Consider the following 27571-nt stretch of genomic DNA (forward strand, 5'->3'; position numbering starts at 1 on the left):
TCTGTAGCTCAAAACTCACTCCGAGAGCCCCCACCTATCCACTTACGCAATGTGATCTTTCACGCTCATTTTTCAAAATAAAAGTCTGAAACTATGTCTAAAGACTGTTGACACCTTAGGGAAGCCATAGAAAAGGGAATCTGGTTGATATCCCTTTAAATGGAGGAAAGGAATGCATAGGAACAGAGTGTTTTCTAAATAAGAGGCACTTCCTGATTGGATTTTCCTCAGGTTTTCGCCTGCAATATCAGTTCTGTTGTACTCACAGACAATATTTTTTTCAGTTTTGGAAACTTTAGAGTGTTTTCTAGCCTAATCTGACAATTATATGCATATTCTAGTTTCTGGGGCTGAGAAATAGGCCGTTTCAAATGGGTACGTTTTTTAGCCAAAAATGAAAATACTGCCCCCTACACGCAAAAGGTTAACATCGGTAGCCCTGCCCCCTGGTAAACAGTATATGATCGCTGGATGATTAGCTTTAAGTCTAATACTGCGGGTAATGGAGTCGCCAATGACTAGGGTGTTCAATTTGTCAGAGCTAATGGTGGGAAACTTCGGCGTCTCAGACCCCGTAACGGGAGGAGTAGAGACCAGAGAAGTCTGGTAATAAAATCTATTGTCCAGATGTAGCAGCTACAATCACAACAATCTTCAAATGTCAGACAGACCAATGTTTATTATGTGGAGTTTGCTAGAAGTTGATTATCCATTTTCCTGCTTGAACAACTTTTAACTGTGACTAGCTTTTGAAGGCACAACTTCAACTATACAGTGGGGAGAACAAGTATTTGATACCCTGCCAATTTTGCAAGTTTTCCTACTTACCAAGCATGTAGAGGTCTGATTTTTTAAAATCATAGGTACACTTCAAATGTGAGGGATGGAATCTAAAACAAAAATCCAGAAAATCACATTGTATGATTTTTAAGTAATCAATTGGCATTTTATTGCATGACATAAGTATTTGATACATCAGAAAAGCAGAACTTAATATTTGGTACAGAAACCTTTGTTTGCAATTACAGAGATCATACGTTTCCTGTAGTTCTTGACCAGGTTTGCACACTGCAGCAGGGAATTTGGCCCACTCCTCCATACAGACCTTCTCCAGATCTATCAGGTTTCGTGGCTGTCGCTGGGCAATACAGACTTTCAGCTCCCTCCAAAGATGTTCTATTGGGTTCACGTCTGGAGACTGGCTAGGCCACTCCAGGACCTTGAGATGCTTCTTATGGAGCCACTCCTTAGTTGCCCTGGCTGTGTGTTTCGGGTCGTTGTCATGCTGGAAAACCCAGCCACGACCCATCTTCAATGCTCTTACTGAGGGAAGGAGGTTGTTGGCCAAGAGCTCGCGGTACATGGCCCCATCCATCCTCCCCTCAATACAGTGCAGTCTTCCTGTCCCCTTTGCAGAAAAGCATCCCCAAATAATGATGTTTCCACCTCCATGCTTCACGGTTGGGATGGTGTTCTTGGGGTTGTACTCCTTCTTCTTCCTCCAAACACGGCGAGTGAAGTTTAGACCAAAAAGCTCTATTTTTGTCTCATCAGACCACATGACCTTCTCCCATTCCTCTTCTGGATCATCCAGATGGTCATTGGCAAACTTCAGACGGGCCTGGACATGCGCTGGCTTGAGCAGGGGGACCTTGCGTGCGCTGCAGGATTTTAATCCATGACGGTGTAGTGTGTTACTAATGGTTTTCTTTGAGATTGTGGTCCCAGCTCTCTTCAGGTCATTGATCAGGTCCTGCCGTGTAGTTCTGGGCTGATCCCTCACCTTCCTCATGATCATTGATGCCCCACGAGGTGAGATCTTGCATGGAGCTCCAGATTGAGGGTGATTGACCGTCATCTTGAACTTCTTCCATTTTCTAATAATTGCGCCAACAGTTGTTCCCTTCTCACCAAGCTGCTTGCCTATTGTCCTGTAGCCCATCCCAGCCTTGTGCAGGTCTACAATTTTATCCCTGATGTCTGTTTGATTGAGTCTGTTTGATTGACATCACAATTGGTCCATTTGTTCGATTAATTCCGTCCATATATATCCAAAATGTCCATTTATTTGCCGCGTTTGATCCAGAAAAAACAGCTTCCAAATTGCGCAACGTCACTACAAAATATTTCAAAAGTTGCCTGTAAACTTTGCCAAACATTTCAAACTACTTTTGTTATACAACTTTAGGTATTTTTAAACGTTAATAATAGATCAAATTGAAGACGGGTCTATCTGTGTTCAATTCAGGAAGACAACAAACCAAGCTACTTTTCAAGTCCTGCGCAACTCTCAACAGTGTTACGCAGTTCCTAGATGGCCGTACTTCTTCATTGCACAAAATAATAACCTCAATCAAATTCCAAAGACTGAAGTGGAAGCGGTAGGAACTGAAAACAAGGTCCTAAGAAATATCGTTTCCCAATGAGAACTCACTGAACAGACAGAGACCTAAAAATTCTGAACGGTTAGTCCTCGGGGTTTTGCCTGCTACATAAGTTCTGTTATACCCACAGACATGATTCAAACAGTTTTAGAAACTACAGAGTGTTTTCTATTCAAATCTAATAATACTATGCATATCTTATATTATTGGCATTAGTAGCAGGAAGTTGAAATTGGGCACGCTATTTATCCAAAAGTGAAAATGCTGATACCTTAAGAAGTTAATACAGGTAATGAGTGGAGAACAGGAGGGCTTCTTAAAGAAAAACTAACAGGTCTGTGAGAGCCGGAATTCTTACTGGTTGGTAGGTGATCAAATACTTATGTCATGCAATAAAATGCAAATTAATTACTTAAAAATCATACAATGTGATTTTCTGGATTTTTGTTTTAGATTCTGTGTGTACCTATGATAAAAATTACAGACCTCTACATGCTTTGTAAGTAGGAAAACCTGCAAAATCGGCATTGTATCAAATACTTGTTCTCCCCACTGTAGCTTTAAAAGCCTTGAAGAGCTTCGGTCTTTTTCACCTGCAAACAGCTGGGTGTTTTAATATAGAACTTTAAACATATTGTTTTCATTGATAAATATTTGATATTAAAAATACAATAACATGTTTTTGTTCTCATGCTCTGTTTGCATACATCCTGTACGATAAGTGTTCTTCGTCTGTGTGTTGTTTAGGCCTGAGAGCTGGGACAGAGTATGGGATGGGAGTGACAGCTGTGAAGAGTGAGCGTGAGAGCCTTCCTACCACCACCAATGCTGTTACAGGTGAGAGCTATGACCTTTTTCTGTATTGTAAAGAAATACATTGTTTTTGTTTACGATTATGGATTGTAGTAATAATGTACTAAAAATACCCCCCATTCGACTATTTGCCTCCTACAATTCACAAATGGTTATTTGCACTTGTCTTGCACTATTTGAAATATACTCTCCTTCTATATTCTATACTCCCCTTCTATATTGTCCTTGTATGTTCTATATTCTCCTTGTATATTCTATATTTTCCTTGTATATTCTATATTCTCCTTCTATATTCTATAGTCTACTTAAATATTCTATATTTTCCTTCTATATTCTCCTTCTATATTCTATATTCTATATTCTCCTTCTATATTCTGTATTTCCTTCTATATTCTCCATCTTTATTCTATGTTCTTCTTCTATATTCTATACTCTCCTGTGTTCTATATTCTCCTTCTATATTCTATATTTTCCATCTACATTCTATATTCTCCTTCTATATTCTATAGTCTCCTTAAATATTCTATATTTTCCTTCTATATTCTCCTTCTATATTCTATATTCTATATTCTCCTTCAATATTCTGTATTTCCTTCTATATTCTCCATCTTTATTCTATGTTCTTCTTCTATATTCTATACTCTCCTTCTGTGTTCTATATTCTCCTTCTATATTCTATATTTTCCTTCTATATTCTATATTCTCCTTCTATATTCTCCTTCTATATTATATATTCTCCTTCTATGTTCTTCTCTTCAGCGTTGGATGCTCCTAAGAACCTGGAGGTGGAGTCTTCCTCTGAGACTGAGATGGTACTGGTGTGGCAGAAGCCGGTGGCTAAGATTGACAAGTACAAGCTGGAGTACGTGTCAGCCGATGGGAGAAGGGCTGAGGTGACACCCGTCTCTATAGACGTCAAGTACACCATGAGGAACTTGACGCCCGGCATGTTGTACACCATCACCCTGACTGCTGAGAGGGGACGCAGGCAGAGCGGCCCCACCACCATCTCCGCAACAACAGGTCGGTGTGGACAGGTCACCGCTATCTCCTCTTAGCCAATTCATAGAATTAGAATAAATAGAGCAGGCATCCCCATTCAGGTCAGTAATGCTATAATGGGAGGACTTTCGGACATATTGAGTGTCCCCTCAATCTATTTATATGATATCATGCTGCAGTAGCCACATGTCAGTGTCGACAGTAACCCTCTACCTTTCCAACCTGGTCCCTTACATAGAAAAACAATCTAGATTATATTTCCATGGTCCCTTATTACATGCTTTCTAGCCACAGGTCAGTGTGGACAGTACTCTAGCCTGGGTGCCAGTCTGTCTCTGTTCTCTTGCCAAATCCTTATGGAATTGTCACGTCTAAAATGTAATGTAATTTAAAATAACTGTGTTGACAATGACTGTGTTGACACAGAAACCCCTCCAAAATATATGTATTATTATTAGAATTATTTGATAAAACTTTGGGGGGCCAAAAGAAACCACTCACAGGCCAGTTTTGGCTGCTGTATAGTAGGAGTCTGTAAGAAAGCTATTTTTTTGTGTTTGGACTGTGTTTCGTGAAGTTTTCTACAGTAAAGTTTTGTTCAGCCTTCTCCTCATTAATCAACGATTCAATTTTGCTCTCCAGTCCTGCAGCCAAACCTGCAGTAGGGAATGAATTGAATTCATTGTTACTACTTTCTTTAAGTCTCTCTGTCTCTGTTTCATTTACTGCACGTGGGTTTACTTTTTTACTAAAACAAGGAAAGGAAAATAAGATGATTATAACACTTTTGAGCTTTTTAGCAGGATGCTTCCAAACCAAACATTTGAGAAGAAAGTCCTCCAGTTATGTAACGGGATACCCATTAATCTGTCTGGCTATGGGCAAAATTGAGATGGTGAGAGGGAAACGCTGGTATGGATAAGAATGACTGTCTTTTGTTTGGGTCTTTGTTACATGCTGCCAACTTTCAGAATGGTGTGTGTGTGTGTGTGTGTGTGTGTGTGTGTGTGTGTGTGTGTGTGTGTGTGTGTGTGTGTGTGTGTGTGTGTGTGTGTGTGTGTGTGTGTGTGTGTGTGTGTGTGTGTGTGTGCTCCATACAAAGCTCATTCATGTGATAATTGGTGGAGTGAGCCCACTCCTCTGTGTTTTTGTATGAATTTACCATGATGAATTGTGGGTCTGTCAGATAAAACGATACATACTCTGTTAAAACATTGGCTCCGAGATCACCACTCCTCTAATCAGCATGCAGCGGTCGTTCCTCCAACACTTTATCGTCTCCATTCCAGACAGAAAATGCAAACGCAGTGCACGCTGCACGTTAACAGGGATATAAAGGGATTGGGAGGGGGGGGTCCCACCCTGGGGGGGGGGGTCCCACCCTTTTACCCCCCAGGCCTGGACTTTACTTGTGTTTGACAGTCATCTGGCGTTGAAAGGATTACAAGAATTAGAGTTCAAGGGTTTGGAGTCCCACTGGAGTGAGCCAGTAACAACATTATACCTCTGCAGAACAAAAAACTTCAAAATCTTAAGGCTATTTCAAATGCTGAGCAAGAAACCAAAATTGATTTGATATAATAAACCTCCCACATCCTTCCAGCAGTCAGACATGTATTGTTGATGTAGGAAGATCAGGAGACAGTACAGCTGCAGTATTATAACTTAGGCTAATCGGCAAATTCAGACTCATGGAGCTGTGGGGAGCCTTTGTGTAAACGGAAGGCTCAGGCACAATGAGAGAGAACAGTTTGAATGATAATACCTTGAGCTATAGTCAAAGGAGTCATTAATCACATTTGAATAATAGATTAAACACACCAGATGATTTTGTCCGTGGCTTTAGTGTACTGCGCACACCACACAGAATATGAAGTATAACCCTAGAGTGTAAACAAAGCCTTTTGAAGATTCTGCTGTACAGAACAATATTCTTTAGCAGTTTGGTGACGGTTTTATACACCTACGTGAACTTCTCTATAAATAAGACTAGAAATAGAGTGCTTTTTTATGTGAAGTTTTCATGTTCAACAATATTTTGCACGAATGTTGCATGACCAATTGCTCCTCCAATTTGAGAAATGGAGCACAAAGTGCATGTCCTGCATGTCTTTGAGATGGTCTCATCTTGACGATAAGTAATTTCATTCAGCCCATCACGACTCCATCTGCATGTTCTGAAGGCCAGACCTCAGACTCAGCCACAGTTGTTTCTGTTGCCTGACAAAAGGAGAAGAGACAATCCGTCCCACATGGCACCCTATTCCCTTCAGATGTAGGATCTTCATTTTAAGCAGTTTGCTACAGCAGGGAAATAATCCTGCAGCAACAGGAAATGTGAATTATTATGTGGATTATAATTCATTACATTTTGTAAGGGTTGATACATTTTTCGTAGGGGAAAATCAAGTCTGAAGCCTTTACACTTTACACTACAAGTTTTACAAGTTCTCCTGCAACATGGTGATCAAATGAAGATCCAAAATGTGTATATAGTGCACTATAAAGGGAACAGAGTGCCATTTGGAATGCAGATTTATGTTAGGTACTGATTGACATGACGTATGTTGATCGTTTAGTATGTGTCAGTAAAATGAACATTCATAGACTAGTATATAAAGAGAGAATGAATACAACAAGAGCCTGACTCAATCCCCTCCCTCCTGATGGTCTCAATCTAACTACTCCAACATTATAAAATGTTCTGGTAATGCTGTTCAATCTCTTTTCCCATGTGAGCTTTCACAAGCAATTAATGGCCTGGCTGGTCTCCGCCTGCCTTCCATCAAATGTCATTCATTCCATTCTCATTGTCTTCCATTCCATTTAGTCTACATTTTTCTGCCCACTCCAACATAGGTGCTTTGAAAATAGGATAATGGTAGCCTTGATGTTTCCCTGCATCTCACTCTGCTGACACCTCCAGCTAACAATGGGCTAGGCAGTTCTCCTTTCTCTGCTGTACTGCTGCTACTGCTGCTACTGCATGGCTTCTCCATGTGTTTGAAGTGTACTGTGTACTTCTGCTCAAGCGGACTACAGTGGACTTTTAAAAATGAATGGCTTGTTCAGAGCCATTAATAGACAAGCGAGACAGGCCGCGTGTGTGTGTGTGTGTGTGTGTGTGTGTGTGTGTGTCTGTCTGTCTGTCTGTCTGTCTGTCTGTCTGTCTGTCTGTCTGTCTGTCTGTCTGTCTGTCTGTCTGTCTGTCTCTGTCTGTCTGTCTGTCTGTCTGTCTGTCTGTCTGCGCGTCTGTCTGTCTGTCTGCGCGTCTGTCTGTCTGTCTGCGCGTCTGTCTGTCTGTCTCAACAATAAATTGAGTCTTCATATCCACACTTTCACTCCACGTTCATTTACATACACTAAAGGGACTTCTTTCAGAGTCTTAAAGATGTTGGAACTTAATAATTTGATCATCCTGTTGTTGCAGGAAATGGTAGTATATTCAAGGTTTAAAAAGGCTTCTAAAGTTTTTAATTTCCAATTTAAAATGTCAGACTTGATTTGCCCGAGCTAAAAATAAATTATCAAAAATGTCCATTAATTTAAATCCACACATTACCTGTTGCTGCTCGATTATTTTTGTGCTGTGAGAAACTGGTCAAATTAAGATCCTACATCTGTATGTGGAAATAAATTATTGAAATAGAAATGAGATTGGGTTATCAGGTTCAACGATCTTTTCCAGCAAAAATCATGTTGTCTTTTTTGGTTTTATGGAGTCTTGAATTAACACTGTCTTCATGGATTGAATACAACTTTCTTGGGGTCTACAAACATCTCTACTCTCTTCTTTGAGGTCAATACTTGTTTATTGTGTGCCATGTCATTTGAGTGAAATGTTTTCAGGGAAATATCTGTAGGCTATGTCTTCAATAACCAGCCTTTTTCACATTCCAAGCCCTCAGCTTTCTTATGTGTATTGTATTTTCCTTGTCCCAATTCTCCACCCTTCTCCAAAGGTGTAGATTTGTACACTCCCCGTCGTGGATTTTATAAGCATAGGATTGCTGTAAGCATTGGCTAGAGGGAGTTTTCACCATTTTGAAATGGTGGAAGTGCACATTTCATGAAAAAGGGTGGAGAATCGGGTCACAGCCTATCTATATCTATGTTTTACATTGAGTGGTTTGCCTAACGTTGTCTTGATGTTGTTTGTTGTCATGTTTATCGTCCTCCAGAGGAGGAGAAGCCTGTGCTGGGCAAACTGACAGTGTCAGACGTGTCGTGGGACAGCTTCCTGGTGTCCTGGGTCACTGAGGAGGGAGACTTTGATGGCTTTGTGGTTGAGGTGACAGACGCAGAGGCAGGGATAGACTGGCAGAACCACACCCTGCAAGATGCGGCCCAGAGCCTGGGCATCGTAGGCCTCTCTCCCGCCACCTGGTACAATGTCAGTCTGTATGGGCTGTTCAAGGGGGCCCTGTTGGGGCCTGTCTATGCAGACACCATCACAGGTATCACCACTCACTTAGTAAATCCTCTGTCTGTCTGACTAAATATTTGAATTAACATCACAATCTTTTTCTCCCTCGTCTTGAAAGAGGCTTGATTTAATTCATGGTATCATTTTGTCTCTTTATACTGTAGTGTACACCCTATTATCCATTTGTACACCAATATAACTTTATTTATCTGTTTTCCCACCAACAGCACTTTACCTCTGATCTCTTCTTACAATAACTGTCTAATGGTGATAAATGACCAGTCCAGCCACTGCGGAAGTTCTTTGCTACTTAGTCATTTCCACCATACAAAACCCCCAGTCTGTTTTAACCTCTTGCCATTCAAATGCCTCAACCATCATCACCTAGCAACACCATATCACCCATTATGTGGCTTTCCCTCACTTTGATGCAGTGACTGTAAAATATATTTTCGAAACCAACCGTCCACAGTATAGAACCACCCCACCCAGACAAAACCCATTCAGTTGACATGAGGCCTGACCTGGCCTGCAGTGGATCCATCTTTGAGCCACCCTAAGCAGACTACAGTACAGTATGTGCCTGTCAGGGCGTACCATGAGAGAACATGTCTGGAGAATCTCTGAGATGTCAGCCGACCCACGTGTTGTGATCTGTACCCTGGGTAGTGACTGACTGACTGACAGTATAAACCCAACAGGTGCATTGATTAATTCTCCCATCCAACCAATAGTAGTCATTATCAACAATTCACATTCTGTGAATTACAACGTTGAACGGAGCGTGAACAAGACTACCTACCTGTTTGCTGTTAAAACCATTGAGGACTTTGGCATGTGCTATGAGAATGTACAAAAGGAATAAGCAGTGACAAGTAATAATACGTATCCACATGCAGTGTTGTCTATGTTTCAGTAAAACATTTTCATTTCGGATTCGAGGTGGATGTCAGTTAAGATTTAGGTGACCTAGCCAAGCCATCTGTTTTTGACAGCATAGAGTACCTAGATGAACCTGGCCTCTGCATACTTCTGCTGCCATGGAGAATAATAGCTGTCATTCAGACCAGTCAGACCCCTGGTACCTCCCGTTCTCCCCTAAACACACATATAGAGGCCAGGCTGCACACACATCGCACACATAGCTTTGTTCTTTTGAGGTCTTCCCTCACCTACTGAAAACCTGCCTCAAATTACTTCTCACTCATCTACTAATTTGGTAACTTTCCCAGTGAATAAACGAGATTTATTTCAAACAATCTCTTCAAAGCTCATTTAAAACAGTTCTTCACGTTTTTCATGTTATCCTCATGGTATAAACAATATAGGTATGTATTGTATCATTGTATCACTCAAAGCACACTATAGTTCAGCTGTTCCCACATAATGACGATTCGGCAAATGGGGCGGCAGGGTAGCCTAGTGGGTAGAGCGTTGGACTAGTAACCGAAAGGTTGTAAATTCAAATCCCCGAGCTGACAAGGTACAAAATCTGTCGTTCTGCCCCTGAACAGGCAGTTAACCCACTGTTCCTAGGCCGTCATTGAAAATAAGAATTTGTTCTTAACTGACTTGCCTAGTAAAATGAAGGTAAAAAATAAAAAAAATAAAAAAAATGGATCGAGAGAGTTAATGGTTTCTTCAAGTCCGTAAGAAGATTTTTTTCTAATCTGTGAGGGCTTTGTTCACCTCTCTCCCTAGACTCAGACCATTCTGCTCAACTCCCACACCCGCTCTGCTCCGCTCCCACATCCTCTCTGCTTCGCTCCCACTCTGCTCCTCTCCCAGACCACTCTGCTCAACTCCCACACACGCTCTGCTCCGCTCCCACACCCACTCTGCTCCGCTCCCAGACCGCTCTTCTCTGCTCTGCTCGGCTCCACTCTCAGACCGCTCTGCTCCTCTCCCAGAACGCTCTGCTCCTCTCCCAGACTGCTCTGCGTCTCTCCTACACCCGCTCTACTCCTTTCCCAGACTGCTCTACTCCTCTCGGCTCCACTCCCAGACTGCTCTGCTCCACTCCCAGAAAGCTCTGCTCCTCTCCCAGACTGCTCTGCTCCTCTCCCAGACCGTTCTGCTCCTCTCCCAGACCGTTCTGCTCCTCTCCCACACCCGCTCTGCTACTTTCCCAGACTGCTCTGCTCCTCTCCCACACCCACTCTGCTCCTCTCCCACACCTTCTCTGCTCCTCTCCCAGACCGCTCTGCTACTCTTCCAGACCACTCTTCTCCTCAATCTCATGCTCACATTGACACTGTGTCCTGGAGCCTGGTGTTGCGATGCCAGGGACTGCTGGAGCCTGGTGTTGGGATGCCAGGGACTGCTAGAGCCTGGTGTTGGGATGCCAGGGCCTGCTGGAGCCTGGTGTTGGGATGCCAGGGACTGCTAGAGCCTGGTGTTGGGATGCCAGGGCCTGCTGGAGCCTGGTGTTGGGATGCCAGGGACTGCTAGAGCCTGGTGTTGGGGTGCCAGGGAATGCTGGGGCTGGTGCACATGTTTCCACTTCTGGGTTGCATCCCAAATGGCACCCTATTCCCATAAATAGTGCACTACTTTTTTACCGGGGCCTCTATCACACTCTCTCCCTCCCTGCTTCCTTGACTGACTAGCTGCCCAGCTAAAGAAGCCCTGCTCCACTCCTAACGAAGAGTGACAGCTACCCGGGATTTTTGTGATATGGTTTTCATTTTCCACCACTTCTTCTCACAACAACTGCCTTGAGCAGTTCCCTCATTTCCCGTCAGCCCAATCCTCTGGGTTCACACTGGCTCAGGCACCTAATGTTTGTTGTAGTGTTCTAACGAGTCATGTCCCTGTATCTAGTCAGGCAGCACTGAGGCGGCACGGTCAGTCCACGGTCTATGTCTGACTGTCCGTCTCTCGGACAGAGCTACACCAGAAATACTTTAGAACCACCCTGGCCCATATTCCATCCATCTGCAGCTCTGAATCTCCAGGAAGCAGCTTTAGTTGTAATAAACTGCTGTCTGTATGGTGCAGATGGCCAGTCTGCTAGCACACCCTCTCTCTCTGGCTGTTACAGCTATACACTCTAGCAGCTGTAGACTCTAGCAGCTGTAGACTCTAGCAGCTGTAGACTCTAGCAGCTGTAGACTCTAGCAGCTGTAGACTCTAGCAGCTCTAGACTCTAGCAGCTCTAGACTCTAACAGATGTAGACTCTAACAGATGTAGACTAACCAATGTAGACTAAACAATGTAGACTCAGCTGTAGACTGTAGCAGATGTAGACTCTAGCAGATGTAGACTCCTGTTGGCTCCACTCCTCTCCTTTTCATCAGGCATTATTAGCTACTGGTAACGACTAGTTTACACTGTTGTTTTTTGCAACTCTTTGTAAGCACAGACCCATCTGCAATGACGTAGTCACCCAGACTCTTAAAACTCTAGTCAAACCCTGACTTTCTGTCTCTTATGTTCCTTTTCTTCTGATAGATTTTTGCAGTCACAGCATCAATAAACTGAGGATTGAATTTGATCACACTAGCTGGTGAATAACAACATACCTACCTGCACCAATAAAATACATATCTTTCCCTTCATGCTCACCACAGTGGCTGTGATAGGTACACAAGTGGTATGAACATTTATAACTTACATAATTAATACTGGTGAAACACAACTTTTAATTATTTTCATCTTGCAAACCTACTCTTCTCGTTTGACTCATATGGATCCCTAAATTGATATGGGTCCAGAACTAGTATTTGATATTTTATTAGGATCCAAATGACCTGCTGCAAAAGTAGTAGCTACTCTTCCTGGGGTGGGCATAAAACATGACATAATAAAGAACACTAATAGACAAGTACATCACAAGGTCAGAACTACATCTATTTCAAATAAGTATACACACTTTCATACATTTCTGCTTTCATGATCATATGATTGTCTATAGTAAATACAATATGGAATAACTGTGAATGATCTTCTGTAATCTTCATTAGCACTTCCTAAAGTGCTCTTGAGGCCTAAAGAGGATGGAAACAACATGTCTTCCCTTATCACTCAGAAGCTGAACCCATCGTGGAGCATCTCTTGGTCTCTGACATCACCCCAGACAGCTGTAAAGTGGCCTGGTTGGCTGAAGAGAACCTCTTTGATAGTTTCGTCATTGTGATCAATGATACTAGCGACGACCTCGCTTCTCCGCAAGAGGTGGTCGTGCCCGGCGAGGAGAGAACAACAGTGCTTACTGAGCTAATTGACGACACAGAGTACGAAATTGAGCTGTATGGGGTAATTTCTGGACGGCACTCAGACTCTATCTCCGGGGTGGCCAAAACAGGTACATGGTATGACATCACACCACCAATAGGGCGTAGGGCTGCTGGATAGATGATGCTAGGAATGTGTGCAGCAGCTTTCAATATTGTAAACTATATTTTCTCTTTCTGCATGTTGTCAGTTTGCAGTCTTACAATAACAGCATGAAAATAGGGTCAAAATGGGTCAATGTTTATACAATTATCTCATTTCTTTATCGTTGCAGTCGTTTTTGTTTACTAACCTGATAACATTGTGTCATAATATTTGTTCAAGGCAGCAATCTGGTAGAATTATAATTAACTTTGCAAATGGTACTTATTTAGCCTATTGAATGGAGTCCTTAGGTTGTCATGAATGTTTTATTTAAACCAGCTTCGGCTGCCTTGTGTGTCTTGTGCCAAAGCTGTGTGTGATGGGTCTCATGGTGTTTTTTCTCATCCTCATCATGTCTGTTCAGTGTTCACTGTCCTGTCATTGTCTCGTCTGTCAGCTCTCCTGTGTGGTTCCAGTGGAATCATCCAGCAACCCTCTCCTCTAAAGCCAGCTCCAGTATATGTGAACCAACACACTCTGTCTGTCTGTCTCACTGTCTGCCTGTCAGTGTAAACACAGCATTCAGCCTCTGATGGCCTCCCATTCATGGGGATACAGAGAACTGCTCAGGAGATTTATTCAACTCTTCACTTGCTCAGTTTTTTTGTCTCTATCTGTCAAGTTGTCTCCAATGTTGTCTTTGACTGTCCAGCCCCAATGGGGTTTGTCTAATTGTCTTTAGGGAAATTGTCTGTCTGTGTCTCTGTCTGAATGGGTGTCTCTCTCTCTCTCTCTGGTCGTCCCCTGCCTTCTCTGGGGGTATGGCTTCACTCTCGGGTCCGATGGCCCTGATGCATGTTTCACTTTTGTGTGTCTGTAATGGGGGCAAGTTAATCTCCCCGTGTCGTGTCTGTCATGGAAGATGCTGTGGCCCAGCGCTGACGACAGGCTCTGGGAGTCTTGGCTTCTTTGTCTGTGTCTGTTTCTCTTTCTCTACTTTAGTTGGTGGATGTCAATAATGTGTATTTTCTGGGTAATTACGGCATTAAAAAAAATCCTATGGATGTTTTTAGGAATGGGATCTTTAGGAATCTTTAGTTGTGCTTTAGGGGTGTTTTCCTTTCTTTTGTCATTTATTTGGAAGCAGTCATCTTTTATAGAGAGATATCCTATGATCTGGAGCCATTTCCTTAAAGCATCTCAGAGTAGAAGTGCTGATTTAGCATTTGTCCATATGATCTTATTGATTATTATCTAAAATGGCAAAAATGATCTCCTACTCTGAGACACTTTGTGGTTTTCATTCCCCTTCGCTTACAAACCTGCCCCCTAAGTTCCTACCTGTGTTCTGTTTGTTTGGTGTCCTCTGTATCCTTATGTTCCCCTATGCCAGGGCTGGGCACACCCAAGGGCATCCATTTCTCTGATGTCACTGATACCTCGGCCATTGTACACTGGACAATCCCCAGGGCTCGAGTGGACAGCTACCATGTCACCTATGTCCCTGCTCAGGGAGGTGAGTACCTACAGACATACATACCTATACTGTACAGGCATATACCCTATATCTATGCTATATCTATAGGGCTTAGGGTTAGGGTTCTCCCGAGTGGCGCTGGGGTCTAAGGCACTACATCGCAGTGCTAGAGGCGTCATTACAGACACCTCAAATCCAGGCTGTATCACAACCGGCCGTGATTGGGTTTCGCACAGGGTGGCGCACAATTGGCCCAGCGTCGTCCATATTTGGCCGGTGTAGGCCGTCATTGTAAATAAGAATTTGTTCTTAACTGACTTGCCTAGTTAAATAAAGGTTAAATAAAATAAATAAATATGTACTTATACTGTAGATACAGCTACACAAAAGTATGTGGACAACTGCTTGTTGAACATCTCATTCCAAAATCATGGGCATTAATATGGAGTTGATCCCCTTGTTACTGCTATAACAGCCTCCACTCTTCTGGGAAGGCTTTCCACTAGATGTCGGAACATTTCTGCGGGGACTTTAGTGAGGTCAAGCACTGATGTTGGGCAATTAGGTCTGGCTCACAGTCAGCGTTCCCATTCATCCCAAAGGTGTTCGATGGTGTTGAGGTCAGGGCTCTGTGCAGGCCAGTCAAGTTCTACCATACCAGGGATTGTCATTCTGAAACAGGAAAGGGCCCTCCCCAAACTGTTGCCACAAAGTTGGAAGCACAGAATCGTTTAGAATGTACTTGTATGCTGTAGCATTAAGATTTCCCTTAAGTGGAACAAAGGGGCCTAGCGCAAATAATGAAAAACAGCCCCAGACCATTTTTCCTCCTCCACTAAACATTACAGTTGGCACTGTGCATTCGGGCAGGTAGTGTTCTCCTGGCATCCGCCAAACCCAGATTTGTCTGTTGGACTAACAAATCGTGATGCTTGATTCATCACTCCAGAGAACGTGTTTCCACTGCTCCAGAGTCCAATGGCGGTGAGATTTACACCACTCCAGCCAACGCTTGGCATTACTCATGGTGATCTTAGTCTAGTGTGCTGCTCCTTTGCCATGGAAACTAATTTCACGAAGCTCCCAACAAACAGTTATGGTGTTGACATTGCTTCTAGAGGCAGTTTGGAACTCAGTAGTGAATGTTGCAACAGGACAGACAAATTTTCACGGACTACGCGCTTCAGCACTCAGCGGGCCAGTTCTGTGAGTTTGTGTGGCCTCCCACTTCGTGGCTGAGCCCTTGTTGCTCCTAGACTTTCCACTTCACAATAGCAGCACTTAAAGTTGACCGGGAAGCTCTAGAAGGGAAGAAATTTGAGAACTGACTTGTTGGAAAGATGACATCCTATGACTGTGCCAAGTTGAAAGTCACTGAGCTCTTCAGTTAAGCCATTCTCCTGCCAATGTTTGTCTATGAAGATTGCATGGCTGTGTGCTCGATTTTATACACCTGTCAGCAACCGGTGTGGCTGAATAGCCGAATCCACTAATTTGGCCATGTAGTTTATACCTATGCTGTATATACAGTGCCTTGCGAAAGTATTCGGCCCCCTTGAACTTTGCAACCTTTTGCCACATTTCAGGCTTCAAACATAAAGATATAAAACTGTATTTTTTTGTGAAGAATCAACAACAAGTGGGACACAATCATGAAGTAGAACGACATTTATTGGATATTTCAAACTTTTTTAACAAATCAAAAACTGAAAAATTGGGCGTGCAAAATTATTCAGCCCCTTTACTTTCAGTGCAGCAAACTCTCTCCAGAAGTTCAGTGAGGATCTCTGAATGATCCAATGTTGACCTAAATGACTAATGATGATAAATACAATCCACCTGTGTGTAATCAAGTCTCCGTATAAATGCACCTGCACTGTGATAGTCTCAGAGGTCCGTTAAAAGCGCAGAGAGCATCATGAAGAACAAGGAACACACCAGGCAGGTCCGAGATACTGTTGTGAAGAAGTTTAAAGCCGGATTTGGATACAAAAAGATTTCCCAAGCTTTAAACATCCCAAGGAGCATTGTGCAAGCGATAATATTGAAATGGAAGGAGTATCAGACCACTGCAAATCTACCAAGACCTGGCCGTCCCTCTAAACTTTCAGCTCATACAAGGAGAAGACTGATCAGAGATGCAGCCAAGAGGCCCATGATCACTCTGGATGAACTGCAGAGATCTAAAGCTGAGGTGGGAGACTCTGTCCCATGCACAAATCTGGCCTTTATGGAAGTGTGGCAAGAAGAAAGCCATTTCTTAAAGATATCCATAAAAAGTGTCGTTTAAAGTTTGCCACAAGCCACCTGGGAGACACACCAAACATGTGGAAGAAGGTGTTCTGGTCAGATGAAACCAAAATTGAACTTTTTGGCAACAATGCAAAATGTTATGTTTGGCGTAAAAGCAACACCCTGAACACACCATCCCCACTATCAAACATGGTGGTGGCAGCATCATGGTTTGGGCCTGCTTTTCTTCAGAAGGGACAGGGAAGATGGTTAAAATTGATGGGAAGATGGATGGAGCCAAATACAGGACCATTCTGGAAGAAAACCTGATGGAGTCTGCAAAAGACCTGAGACTGGGACGGAGATGTGTCTTCCAACAAGACAATGATCCAAAACATAAAGCAAAATCTACAATGGAATGGTTCAAAAATAAACATATCCAGGTGTTAGAATGGCCAAGTCAAAGTCCAGACCTGAATCCAATCGAGAATCTGTGGAAAGAACTGAAAACTGCTGTTCACAAATGCTCACCATCCAACCTCACTGAGGTCGAGCTGTTTTGCAAGGAGGAATGGGAAAAATTTCAGTCTCTCGATGTGCAAAACTGATAGAGACATACCCCAAGCGACTTACAGCTGTAATCGCAGCAAAAGGTGGCGCTACAAAGTATTAACTTAAGGGGGCTGAATAATTTTGCACGCCCAATTTTTCAGTTTTTGATTTGTTAAAAAAGTTTGAAATATCCAATAAATGTCGTTCCACTTCATGATTGTGTCCCACTTGTTGTTGATTCTTCGCAAAAAAATACAGTTTTATATCTTTATGTTTGAAGCCTGAAATGTGGCAAAAGGTTGCAAAGTTCAAGGGGGCCGAATACTTTCGCAAGGCACTGTATCTATACTGTACATACATATATAACTATACTATACACTGAGTGTACAAAATATTAGGAACACCTTCCTAATACTGAGTTGCACTTCCTTTTGCCATTAGAATAGCTTCAATTCATTGGTGCATGGACTCCACAAGGTGTCGAAATCATTTCATTGGGATGCTGGCCCATGTTGACTCCAATGCTTCCCACAGTAGTGTCAAGTTGGCTGAATGTCCTTTGGGTGGTGGACCATTCTTGATAAATACGGGAAACTGTTAAGCATGAATAACTCAGTAGTTCTTGACACAAACTGGTGTGCCTGGCACCTACTACCATATCCTGTTCAAAGGCACTTCCATATGTTGTCTTACCCGTTCGCCCTCTGAATCCATGTCTCAATTGTCTCAAGGCTTAAAAGTCCTTCTTTAACCTGTCTCCTCCTCTTCATCTACACTGATTGAAGTGGGTTTAACAAGTGTCATCAATAAGGGATCATAGCTTTCACCTGGATTTACCTGGTCAGTCTGTCATGGAAAGAGCAGGAGTGCTTAATGTTTTGTATACTCAGCGTATATACTATACTATACATACATTGGCTGCAAACCAGAGGAAACACATTTACATGTGTGGTGTGGTCACACGGACTTTATTTTATCATTTTAAAATAAGTAAGGTAGGATTTTGGAGTCTCAGTAGAGAGAACAGATTATTCTGTGGAATTTTATGCTAGTCGTCTTCTTCCCTCTAGTGGCTGTTCTGTCTCTGTGAGGTGTTGTGGCAGTTTGAAGTGCAACCCAACACAACTTTGATGTGAACTGCTTCACTACTGGTTCACTCTTTTACTGGTTTGCTGCTTGATGATAAAACATATTATTTGTGATATGGATTGAATAAATAATAGCCAATACAGAATCGGACGTCTGACCAAAACATGTCCTATAATTCATTATTGATTCTATATAATTCCATGTCATTTGATGGTCTGACTGACCTTGTCCCTTTCTTCACGTGTATGTGTGCAGGTGCTCCTCAGACTGTGACAGTGGGTGGCACTGAGTCTCAGAAGGTGCTGTCCAACCTGACCCCTGGAGTGACCTACCAGTTGACAGTCATCTCTGTGAAGGGACAGAAGGAGAGTGAGCCTGGCTCCAGCAGCGTCACCACAGGTGTGTGTCACACCTGTCAAAACACAAGGCATGCATCCCAAATGGCACCCTATTCCCTATTTAGTGCACTACTTTGGACCACAGCACTATAAGCCCCTGTCAAAAGTAATGCACCACAAAGGGAAAAGGGTGCCATTTGGGACATAGCGTTTGGAGTATGGTAACAAGAGCCTACATCCACATACAACACCAAAACAATAATAGCTTAGTCGTTGTATGCCCTGCAGACAAAATGTGATACATTCAATACAATTAAACAAAGCATCAAATGTTGATGGTGACAACCAAGTTGGTGATAGGTCTATAAAGGCTGAGCACGAAGCCCATTGTGAAAGATGTTAGTGTGTACAGATGGAGCATGGCTGGGGGTGGATAGGTTTCCTGTTTCCTTACAACAGAAGACAATGGCTCTGTCCTTGGGGAGGTGTTTGATGTGGCTCTGCTCAGGGTAACCACATTGCGTGTGTGTGCGTCTGTGTGTGTTCTGTGTGTGTTCTATCTGACAGCTCTGGACAAGCCCCGTGGCCTGACTGTAGTCAACATCAATGACACAGATGCTCTGCTGCACTGGCAGCCTTCCATCGCCACTGTAGACGGATATGTCATCACCTACAGCGCAGACACTGGTAGGGTATCGCACACACACACCATCTGGATGTACTATACTCTATATTACCAGGGCTTATAGGAGAAAATGCGTTGCATTCACCTTCATTGTTTTCATTTAATATCCTTACAGACAGATGTTGATCTGGTTGTTAATGTCTCTATCTGTCCCTGTCTCTGTCTCAATCCCTGTCCTGGTCTCTGTCACTGTCTCTGTCCCTGTTGCTGTCTCCGTTTTTGTCTCTGTCCCTGTCTTTATTTCTATAGCTGTCTTTGTCTCTGTCTTTGTATGTCTCTGTCCCTATCTCTGTATGTCTCTGTCCTTGTCTCTGTCTTTATTTCTATATCTGTCTTTGTCCCTGTCCCTGTCTTTATTTCTATATCTGTCTCTGTATCTGTCCCTGTCTCTGTCTTTATTTCTATATCTGTCTCTGTCTCTGTCCCTGTCTCTGTCTTTATTTATAAAGCTGTGTTTGTCTCTGTCCCTGTTTCTATTTCTATATCGGTCTCTGTCTTTATTTCTATATCTGTCTATGTATCTGTCCCTGTCTCTGCCTTTATTTCTATATCTATATCTTTTTCTGTTTCTATTTCTATATCTGTCTCTGTCTCTGTCCCTGTCTCTGTCTTTATTTCTATTTCTATATCTGTCTCTGTCTCTGTCCCTGTCTCTGTCTTTATTTCTATATCTGTCTCTGTCCCTGTCTCTGTCTTTATTTCTATTTCTATATCTGTCTCTGTATCTTTCCGTGTCTCTGTCTTTATTTCTATTTCTATATCTGTGTCTGTCTCTGTCCCTGCCTCTATTTCTGTGTCTGTCTCTGTCCCTGCCTCTATTTCTATGTCTGTCTCTGTCTCTGTGTCTGTTTCTGTCCCTGCCTCTATTTCTATGTCTGTCTCTGTCCCTGCCTCTATTTCTATGTCTGTCTCTGTCCCTGCCTCTATTTCTATGTCTGTCTCTGTCCCTGCCTCTATTTCTATGTCTGTCTCTGTCCCTGCCTCTATTTCTATGTCTGTCTCTGTGTCTGTTTCTGTCCCTGCCTCTATTTCTATGTCTGTCTCTGTCCCTGCCTCTATTTCTATGTCTGTCTCTGTCTCTGTGTCTGTTTCTGTTCCTGCCTCTATTTCTATGTCTGTCTCTGTCCCTGCCTCTATTTCTATGTCTGTCTCTGTCTCTGTGTCTGTTTCTGTTCCTGCCTCTATTTCTATGTCTGTCTATGTCCCTGCCTCTATTTCTATGTCTGTCTCTGTCTCTGTGTCTGTTTCTGTTCCTGCCTCTATTTCTATGTCTGTCTCTGTCCCTGCCTCTATTTCTATGTCTGTCTCTGTCTCTGTGTCTGTTTCTGTTCCTGCCTCTATTTCTATGTCTGTCTCTGTCCCTGCCTCTATTTCTATGTCTGTCTCTGTCTCTGTGTTTGTCTCTGTCCCTGCCTCTATTTCTATGTCTGTCTCTGTCCCTGCCTCTATTTCTATATATGTCTCTGTCTCTGTGTCTGTTTCTGTTCCTGCCTCTATTTCTATATATATCTCTGTCTCTGTGTCTGTCTCTGTCTCTGTTTATATATATGCGTCTGTCTCTGTCTCTGTTTCTGTCCCTGCCTTTATTTCTATATCTGTCTCTGTATCTGTCCCTGCCTCTATTTCTATATCTGTCTCTGTCTTTATTTCTATATATGTCTCTGTGTCTGTTTCTGTCCCTGCCTCTATTTCTATATATGTGTCTGTCTCTGTCTCTGTTTCTGTTTCTGTCCCTGCCTCTATTTCTATATCTGTCTCTGTATCTGTCCCTGCCTCTATTTCTATATCTGTCTCTGTATCTGTCTCTGTCTTTATTTCTATATATGTCTCTGTGTCTGTTTCTGTCCCTGCCTCTATTTCTATATATGTTTCTGTCCCTGCCTATATTTCTACATATGTCTTTGTCCTGTCTTTGTCCCTGTCCCTGTCTATATTTATATTTATATATATGTTTATGTCCCTGTCTCTATGTCCCTGTCTCTGTATCATTCTCTGTCTCTGTCTCTGTCTCTGTCCATGTCCTGGTCTCTGTCCCTGTTTCTATTTATGTCCCTGTATCTGTCACTGTTTCTATCCCTGTGTCTATATCTGCCTTTGTCCCTGTTCCTGTCTCTGTCCCTGTTCCTGTCTCTCTCTCTGTCCATATTGCTATTTATATATCTGTCCCTGTCCCTGTCTCCGTCCCTGTCCCTGACTCTTTCCCTGCATCTGTCTCTGTCCCTGTCACTGTCTATATCTGTCACTGTCTATATCTGTCTTTGTCCCTGTCTTTGTCCCTGTCTCTGTCCCTGTTTCTCTCCCTCTCTCTGTTTATATTAATATTTATATATCTGTCCCTGTCTCTGTCTCCTTCCCTGTCTGTTTCTCTGTCCCTTTCTCTGTCCCTTTCTCTGTCCCTTTCTCTGTCCCTGTCTCTATCTCTGTCTCCTCACTGTTTCTGTGTGTTCTGTGTGTGCAGTTGTCCCAGTGATGGAGAGAGTGTCTGGAAACATTGTGGAGTTTGAGATAACCTCCTTGACCCCTGCCACCCACTACACTGTCAAGGTCTACGCCATGAGAGCGGCTGCTAAGAGCGCCACCACAACCACTGAGTTCACCACTGGTGGGTATATGGCCTAGGGGAGGCTGGACCTTCCCTCCCACACAAACATCCAACCAGCAGCTTTGATTAGTGCCTACAATTTTATTGTGAAACTGCTATGAAGCTGTATGCTCATTCAATTGTGGATCAACAACAGAACATATCAAATTCAAACCGAACAGGCAGCCATTCATACAAAGCACTAATCTCTTTCTCCCTACTGCAGTTTCAGTATTTTCTGTCCCACTAACCCTACAGGTTACATAACTGTTATTTGTATGTTTAAAATGTAACTTTTTTACCCCGTACCCTTTCAAACAGACAACCTGAACCTGGAAACAGAAGATTTAAAGAAGGTGAAGTACTCTGTCTGAACGGGGGTTTTAGACCACTGTGTTCTCTCCCCTAGATGTAGATGCCCCTCAGGACCTGACAGCCAGTAGCATCCAGACAGAGAATGCCATGTTGACCTGGAAGGCCCCACGCGCTGACATCACCGGCTACATCCTCAGCTTTGAGTCAGCTGACGGCACAATCCGGGTCAGTGGTTGTCTGCATGGTGGAACCATAGAATTAAAATGATGAGAAGAACATTCCTTCCTTGGTCAGATAGAGTATGGTTTTGTCCAAGAGGACATGATGATGCATCTTTGGGGAGTGTAAGAAAAAGCATTGATAATACACGTTTGGGATCTAGAAAAGCATTATATACTTCTAAATCCAATGAGTCCCAAATGGCATCCTTTCCCCCATGTAGTGCACCCGAATGTATTAATAATGACGTATCTCTGACATTCTGACTGCTGGGTTGTGTTGTTCCTCCAGGAGGTTGTCCTGAGCCCCACAGCCACGTCCTACAACATGGCCCAGCTGAGTGCCTCCACTGAGTACTCCGTCAGACTGCTGGCCATCGCAGGGCCCAAGAGGAGCAGAGTCATCACCACTGTCTTCACCACCAGTGAGTGTTACCACAGTGATGTTGGTAGTCTGCCAACTCCAGACCGAACATACCCACTGGCAATAGGGTTAGGAATCCAGCCTCGGACTCTACTCTCAGTTTCCCTTTGGATTTGCCCCTGTCTCTACCTTCCGATTTGGCACCGCCCATAAACCATCAAATACAAAAGTATATATTTTTAGAAAAAAACATGTTACCACAGCGACCCTCTGCTCTGTTCACTACACAGTGTGGTAATCTCTGTCCCTTCTTTATTCATCTTCAGCTTAGAGTTTGCTGGGCAGCCGGAGCTGTTTAGTAACTCATCTTCCGTGTTTGCGTGTGTGTGTGTGTGTGTGTGTGTGTGTGTGTGTGTGTGTGTGTGTGTGTGTGTGTGTGTGTGTGTGTGTGTGTGTGTGTGTGTGTGTGTGTGTGTGTGTGTGTGTGTGTGTGTGTGTGTGTGTGTAGTTGGCGTGCTGTACAAACACCCCAGGGACTGCTCCCAGGCCTTGCTGAATGGAGACACAGCCTCTGGTGTCTACACCATCTACCTGGGTGGAGATGAGAGTCAGCCCATACAGGTCTACTGTGACATGGCCACAGATGGAGGTGGTTGGATTGTAAGTCACTGGCTACTAGTATACTGTACAACCCAACTCCAAACCTTATTGATTCAGATCATAGGTGGCTGGTGACTGGAGGACAGCTCAGAGTAATGACTGGAATGGAACGAACAGATTCAAACTCCTGCATGGTTTCCATTCTGTTCCAGGCATTCCTATGAACCTGTCACCCCATTTAAAGTGACACCAGGCTACACTGATTCAGATGACATGTAATGTAGTGTAATGGATCCTAGGGTTATATAATGAGCGATCTGGTGTTTGTCCCATCATACAGGTGTTTCTCAGACGGCAGAGTGGTAAACTGGAGTTCTTCCGCAACTGGAGGAACTACACTGCTGGCTTCGGTGACATGAACGACGAATTCTGGCTCGGTATGCTCATAATATGGAAGATATTATAGATCAACACATTCATTGATTTATTTGAATGCATTTAAGGTATATGAATATGAGTACTGTATTTGAATAAACTGTCCTCTTTTCCCCTATTATTTGTTACATATCATGACTAAAAATTCCTCAGAAATTATTGTAAATCCCAACTGTCATATTTTCCCACAGGCCTGTCAAACCTCCATAAGATCACTGTAGTGGGACAGTACGAGCTGCGTGTAGACCTCAGAGACAAGGGGGATGTAGCCCATGCCCAGTACGACAAGTTCTCCATCTCTGATCCCCGCAGTCGCTACAAGGTCCACGTTGGAGGGTACAGTGGTACCGCAGGTAAGACTTGCTTCTCTACAACCATTAGATAGCTAGTGCAAAGTCCAATGTGTGTCGGAAATGGCACCCTATTCCCTATTTGGACAACTACAGGGGTCATAGGGCACTGGTCAAAAGGGTGCCATTTGTGGACACACTAAAAGTTAGAATAGATCTAAGTAATAAAGTAAGTATTGTTATTAGGTGAGGGTGAAGCGAGCAAGTATTCAACCTAAGCCTCCTTTCTGAAGTCTGTTAAGTTTGGTTCCTGCTTAAAGCTCTCTCTGCTGCCCCCTGTAGGTGATTCTATGACCTACCACCATGGTCGCCCATTCTCAACCTACGACCATGACAATGACATCGCAGTCACCAACTGTGCCCTGTCCTACAAGGGTGCCTTCTGGTATAAGAACTGCCATCGCGTCAACCTTATGGGACGATATGGCGATGACAGTCACAGCAAGGTGAGAGCACATATACTTGAAGATTCAATACTAGCAGGAATTTCTGTTTTCAAAAATACTGCTGTAGTACAGTATTCAAACTTGTTGACTTTGAAAAGATAAGGGAGGAAATTCAAGGCATTTGTGTTAATAATATCAACCCCTCGCTACTAATATTACTGTGTGTTCTTCAGGGAGTGAACTGGTTCCATTGGAAAGGCCATGAGCACTCCGTTGAGTTTGCTGAGATGAAGATCAGGCCATCCAACTTCAGGAACTCTGAGGGAAGGAGAAAACGATCGTAAACCAACCGACCGATCCGCGCTACGACCCATCTCCTCGTGACCCCTGAACCTGTCCACCATCCTCTGCCACTGCTGATTCCAGGTCTGCATCCCAAATGGCATTATATTCCCCATAAAGTGCACTGCTTTTGACCAGGGCCAGTAGAGCTCTGGTCAAAGTGGTGCACTAAATAGAGAACAGGGTGCCATTTGGGACACAGCCCACAATTCTCTGCAGCTACCAAAGCCACTGCTAAGAGCCCAGCCACCTCGAACTACACCCCTCCTCTTGCTCAATCACAGAACTAAGCACAGATACAGTAAAAAATTACTACAAATCCCACTATCCAACCCCTGATACAAAATGGTTAGGTGCAGTTTAAATAGTGTCAATGCCAAATTGATGTGGAAAAATATGGATTTACACGTCACAAAGTAAACCCACAGATTATACTTGCACCAAAGAGAGTATAATATTCAAATCCCAAGTATAAAGCATTTGTTTCTTTCTTGTCACTATCATGTTACAGTAACATCACTCAGTGGAGGGGTGTATTTGAGTCTGGTCTGAGGTATTAACATGTAGAATACTGATGTTTTCTGCCTCTACAGTGTATCCATCTCCTCCAACCACAGTAGGCCATTAGAGTGTTTGCCAGGGTTGGGGTCAGTTCGACTTGAAGGCAGTCAATTTAGAGAGTGATTTGAATGTAAAATTTAAAAAATATAACAATTTTTTAAATATATTGAAATTTAAAAAAAAACGTTTATTGAGTAGTCATTGAGAATAATCCTCTTTTTAAATTATTGAATTGGAATTTCAGTTTACTTCCTGAATTGACTGCCTTCAATTCGAATTGACTCCAACCCTAGTGTTTGCAGAGGGCATGGTATAACTTTAAACTGGATTATAGAAATGATATTCTTTGAATAACACACCACCCACACCAAGAGCACATACAGTACATACCTTCAATTCAATCATCTGGATGGAAGTGGTTATTGATCAAAAAGATTCTCTCATTCAAATGTAAAATATCTTTGTAAAGTGGAGAGAGCTCACAGAGAAAGGCTGTCTCATTCATTAGTCTATGTGTGACTCATTCTTTTTCACTTTATGATTCCCTCTCTCTCTCGAAATCCCTTCTTCACCTCAACCTGCAAACTGTCTTCTGAAACGATATGGGCAGAATAAATGGCATTCTGAATAAAGCTAATCTGCTTCATCCCACACACAGGATAAATGACATGAGGTGTTTCCATTGATTGTGTGGGCTATACAGGCACTGTGCAATTGTCTCTTACACATGCAACTGAGCTAGTACTACTTTTTCCACCAGCTATCATGCATTAGCTGAAGGACACAGAGAATTCTGTTTGATTTGTTTTCTATTTCCTAAAAAATCAGGACCTACAGTTCAATAAACAATGAAATGGTGGGTGATTGTTACATTTTTGCTACATGGAGAATACTTATATGGATGCAACAGGAGTCAGAGGAATATTGTGATGAAATATAGAAGATATGGATGCTTAAAATAGGCCAATGGCCAATTCCAATTGACATTGTAAGGTCTTAGTGTTTACTTTGTTGAGAAACATCTATTTGGTCAGACCAAAATTAACTAGAGAGAAGTTATTCTTGTTCTGTTCTGTTCTCCCCCTCCCCTCCCCTCCCCCTGCTATGCCAGGAGACGAAACCACTGAGATCCCCCTCCCCATGAAATACCTGTGTAAATTAAAAAATTTAAATGTTTTTTTTTGATTTTTGATTGTTTATAACTGGGTGAACAACAGGTGTTTCTCTGTAGCCCGTATTACAATAATAAAAAAAGGTTTGTTTAAAAATGACGAGTCTAATATCTTTCTAAAGACAAATGTTTCATAATGCAATAAGTCACTGTCAATTTGTTTTTACACTGCATATTGGTTTAATATTGGCAGTTGGCTCGTCCATAGCTCTCTGATGCATAAATGTGAAGGAACCACATTGACAGTCTCTATATAGCCTATCTTAGACAGGACCAATTTATTGCACAGAGAAGATGTACACATCACAGTACTGAATAAGATTCTATGTTTTCATTGTGCACACATGTAGGTTTTACTTGTAAGCCTACTATATTTGTGTTGTCTTACAGACAAGAAACTCAGTCAAATAACATAATAGGAAAATAACATGATAGAACAGCTCACTTTTCCGTATGCCACAATAGTCACTGTCACTGGATTTACTACATGAGTTGCTGGGTATTTGGGGTGGCTTCCAGAAAGGCCACCTCACCTGCTGATGTCTCATCCAGTCTTTTTTATGTACTAAAAGTAAAAACTACAACTAGGACATTGTTGTAAAGAATGTGCATCGAGGCAATGTTTTTTAAAGTCATACGCAATATCCTGAACTTGACTGGTGTTTGTTGGTAAAATGAGGTAAAAGGTTAATTATCGACCTTACTAGGTTTAAAATGTTGTTGGTGTAAAATGAGATAGAATCATGCCGAACAGCAGCACAGACCTGTAGTTCCACTTTATGAACAGCTGATGGCAGAGTTTACCCACTTTCCTATAACGAGGTGGAAGTGAACAGATCAGCATCAAATCAATCAAATTGTATTGGTCACATACACATATTTAGCAGATGTTATTGTCAGTGTTGAGAAATGCTTGCATCACTGTTCAA

General features: G+C 42.7%; 1 protein-coding gene across 1 annotated transcript in view; it reads left to right on the forward strand.

Annotated features, from left to right (window-relative positions):
* LOC115140273 (tenascin-like) overlaps positions 1-26742 on the forward strand; it is a 72998-nt gene extending 46256 nt beyond the window's left edge. Inside the window, exons 9-23 of the mRNA XM_029678555.2 lie at positions 3132-3221; positions 3957-4220; positions 8381-8656; positions 12657-12932; positions 14340-14462; positions 18552-18695; positions 19202-19321; positions 21778-21921; positions 22310-22440; positions 22726-22858; positions 23306-23457; positions 23738-23834; positions 24024-24185; positions 24465-24628; positions 24802-26742. Coding sequence (XP_029534415.1) covers positions 3132-3221; positions 3957-4220; positions 8381-8656; positions 12657-12932; positions 14340-14462; positions 18552-18695; positions 19202-19321; positions 21778-21921; positions 22310-22440; positions 22726-22858; positions 23306-23457; positions 23738-23834; positions 24024-24185; positions 24465-24628; positions 24802-24912 — 2387 coding nt within the window. The 3' untranslated portion in view covers positions 24913-26742. The remainder of the gene's footprint in view (positions 1-3131; positions 3222-3956; positions 4221-8380; positions 8657-12656; positions 12933-14339; positions 14463-18551; positions 18696-19201; positions 19322-21777; positions 21922-22309; positions 22441-22725; positions 22859-23305; positions 23458-23737; positions 23835-24023; positions 24186-24464; positions 24629-24801) is intronic.
* Positions 26743-27571: the final 829 nt, after the last annotated feature.

Source organism: Oncorhynchus nerka, linkage group LG13 (assembly GCF_034236695.1).
Source record: "Oncorhynchus nerka isolate Pitt River linkage group LG13, Oner_Uvic_2.0, whole genome shotgun sequence".
In the NCBI taxonomy this organism is placed as follows: Eukaryota; Metazoa; Chordata; class Actinopteri; order Salmoniformes; family Salmonidae; genus Oncorhynchus; species Oncorhynchus nerka.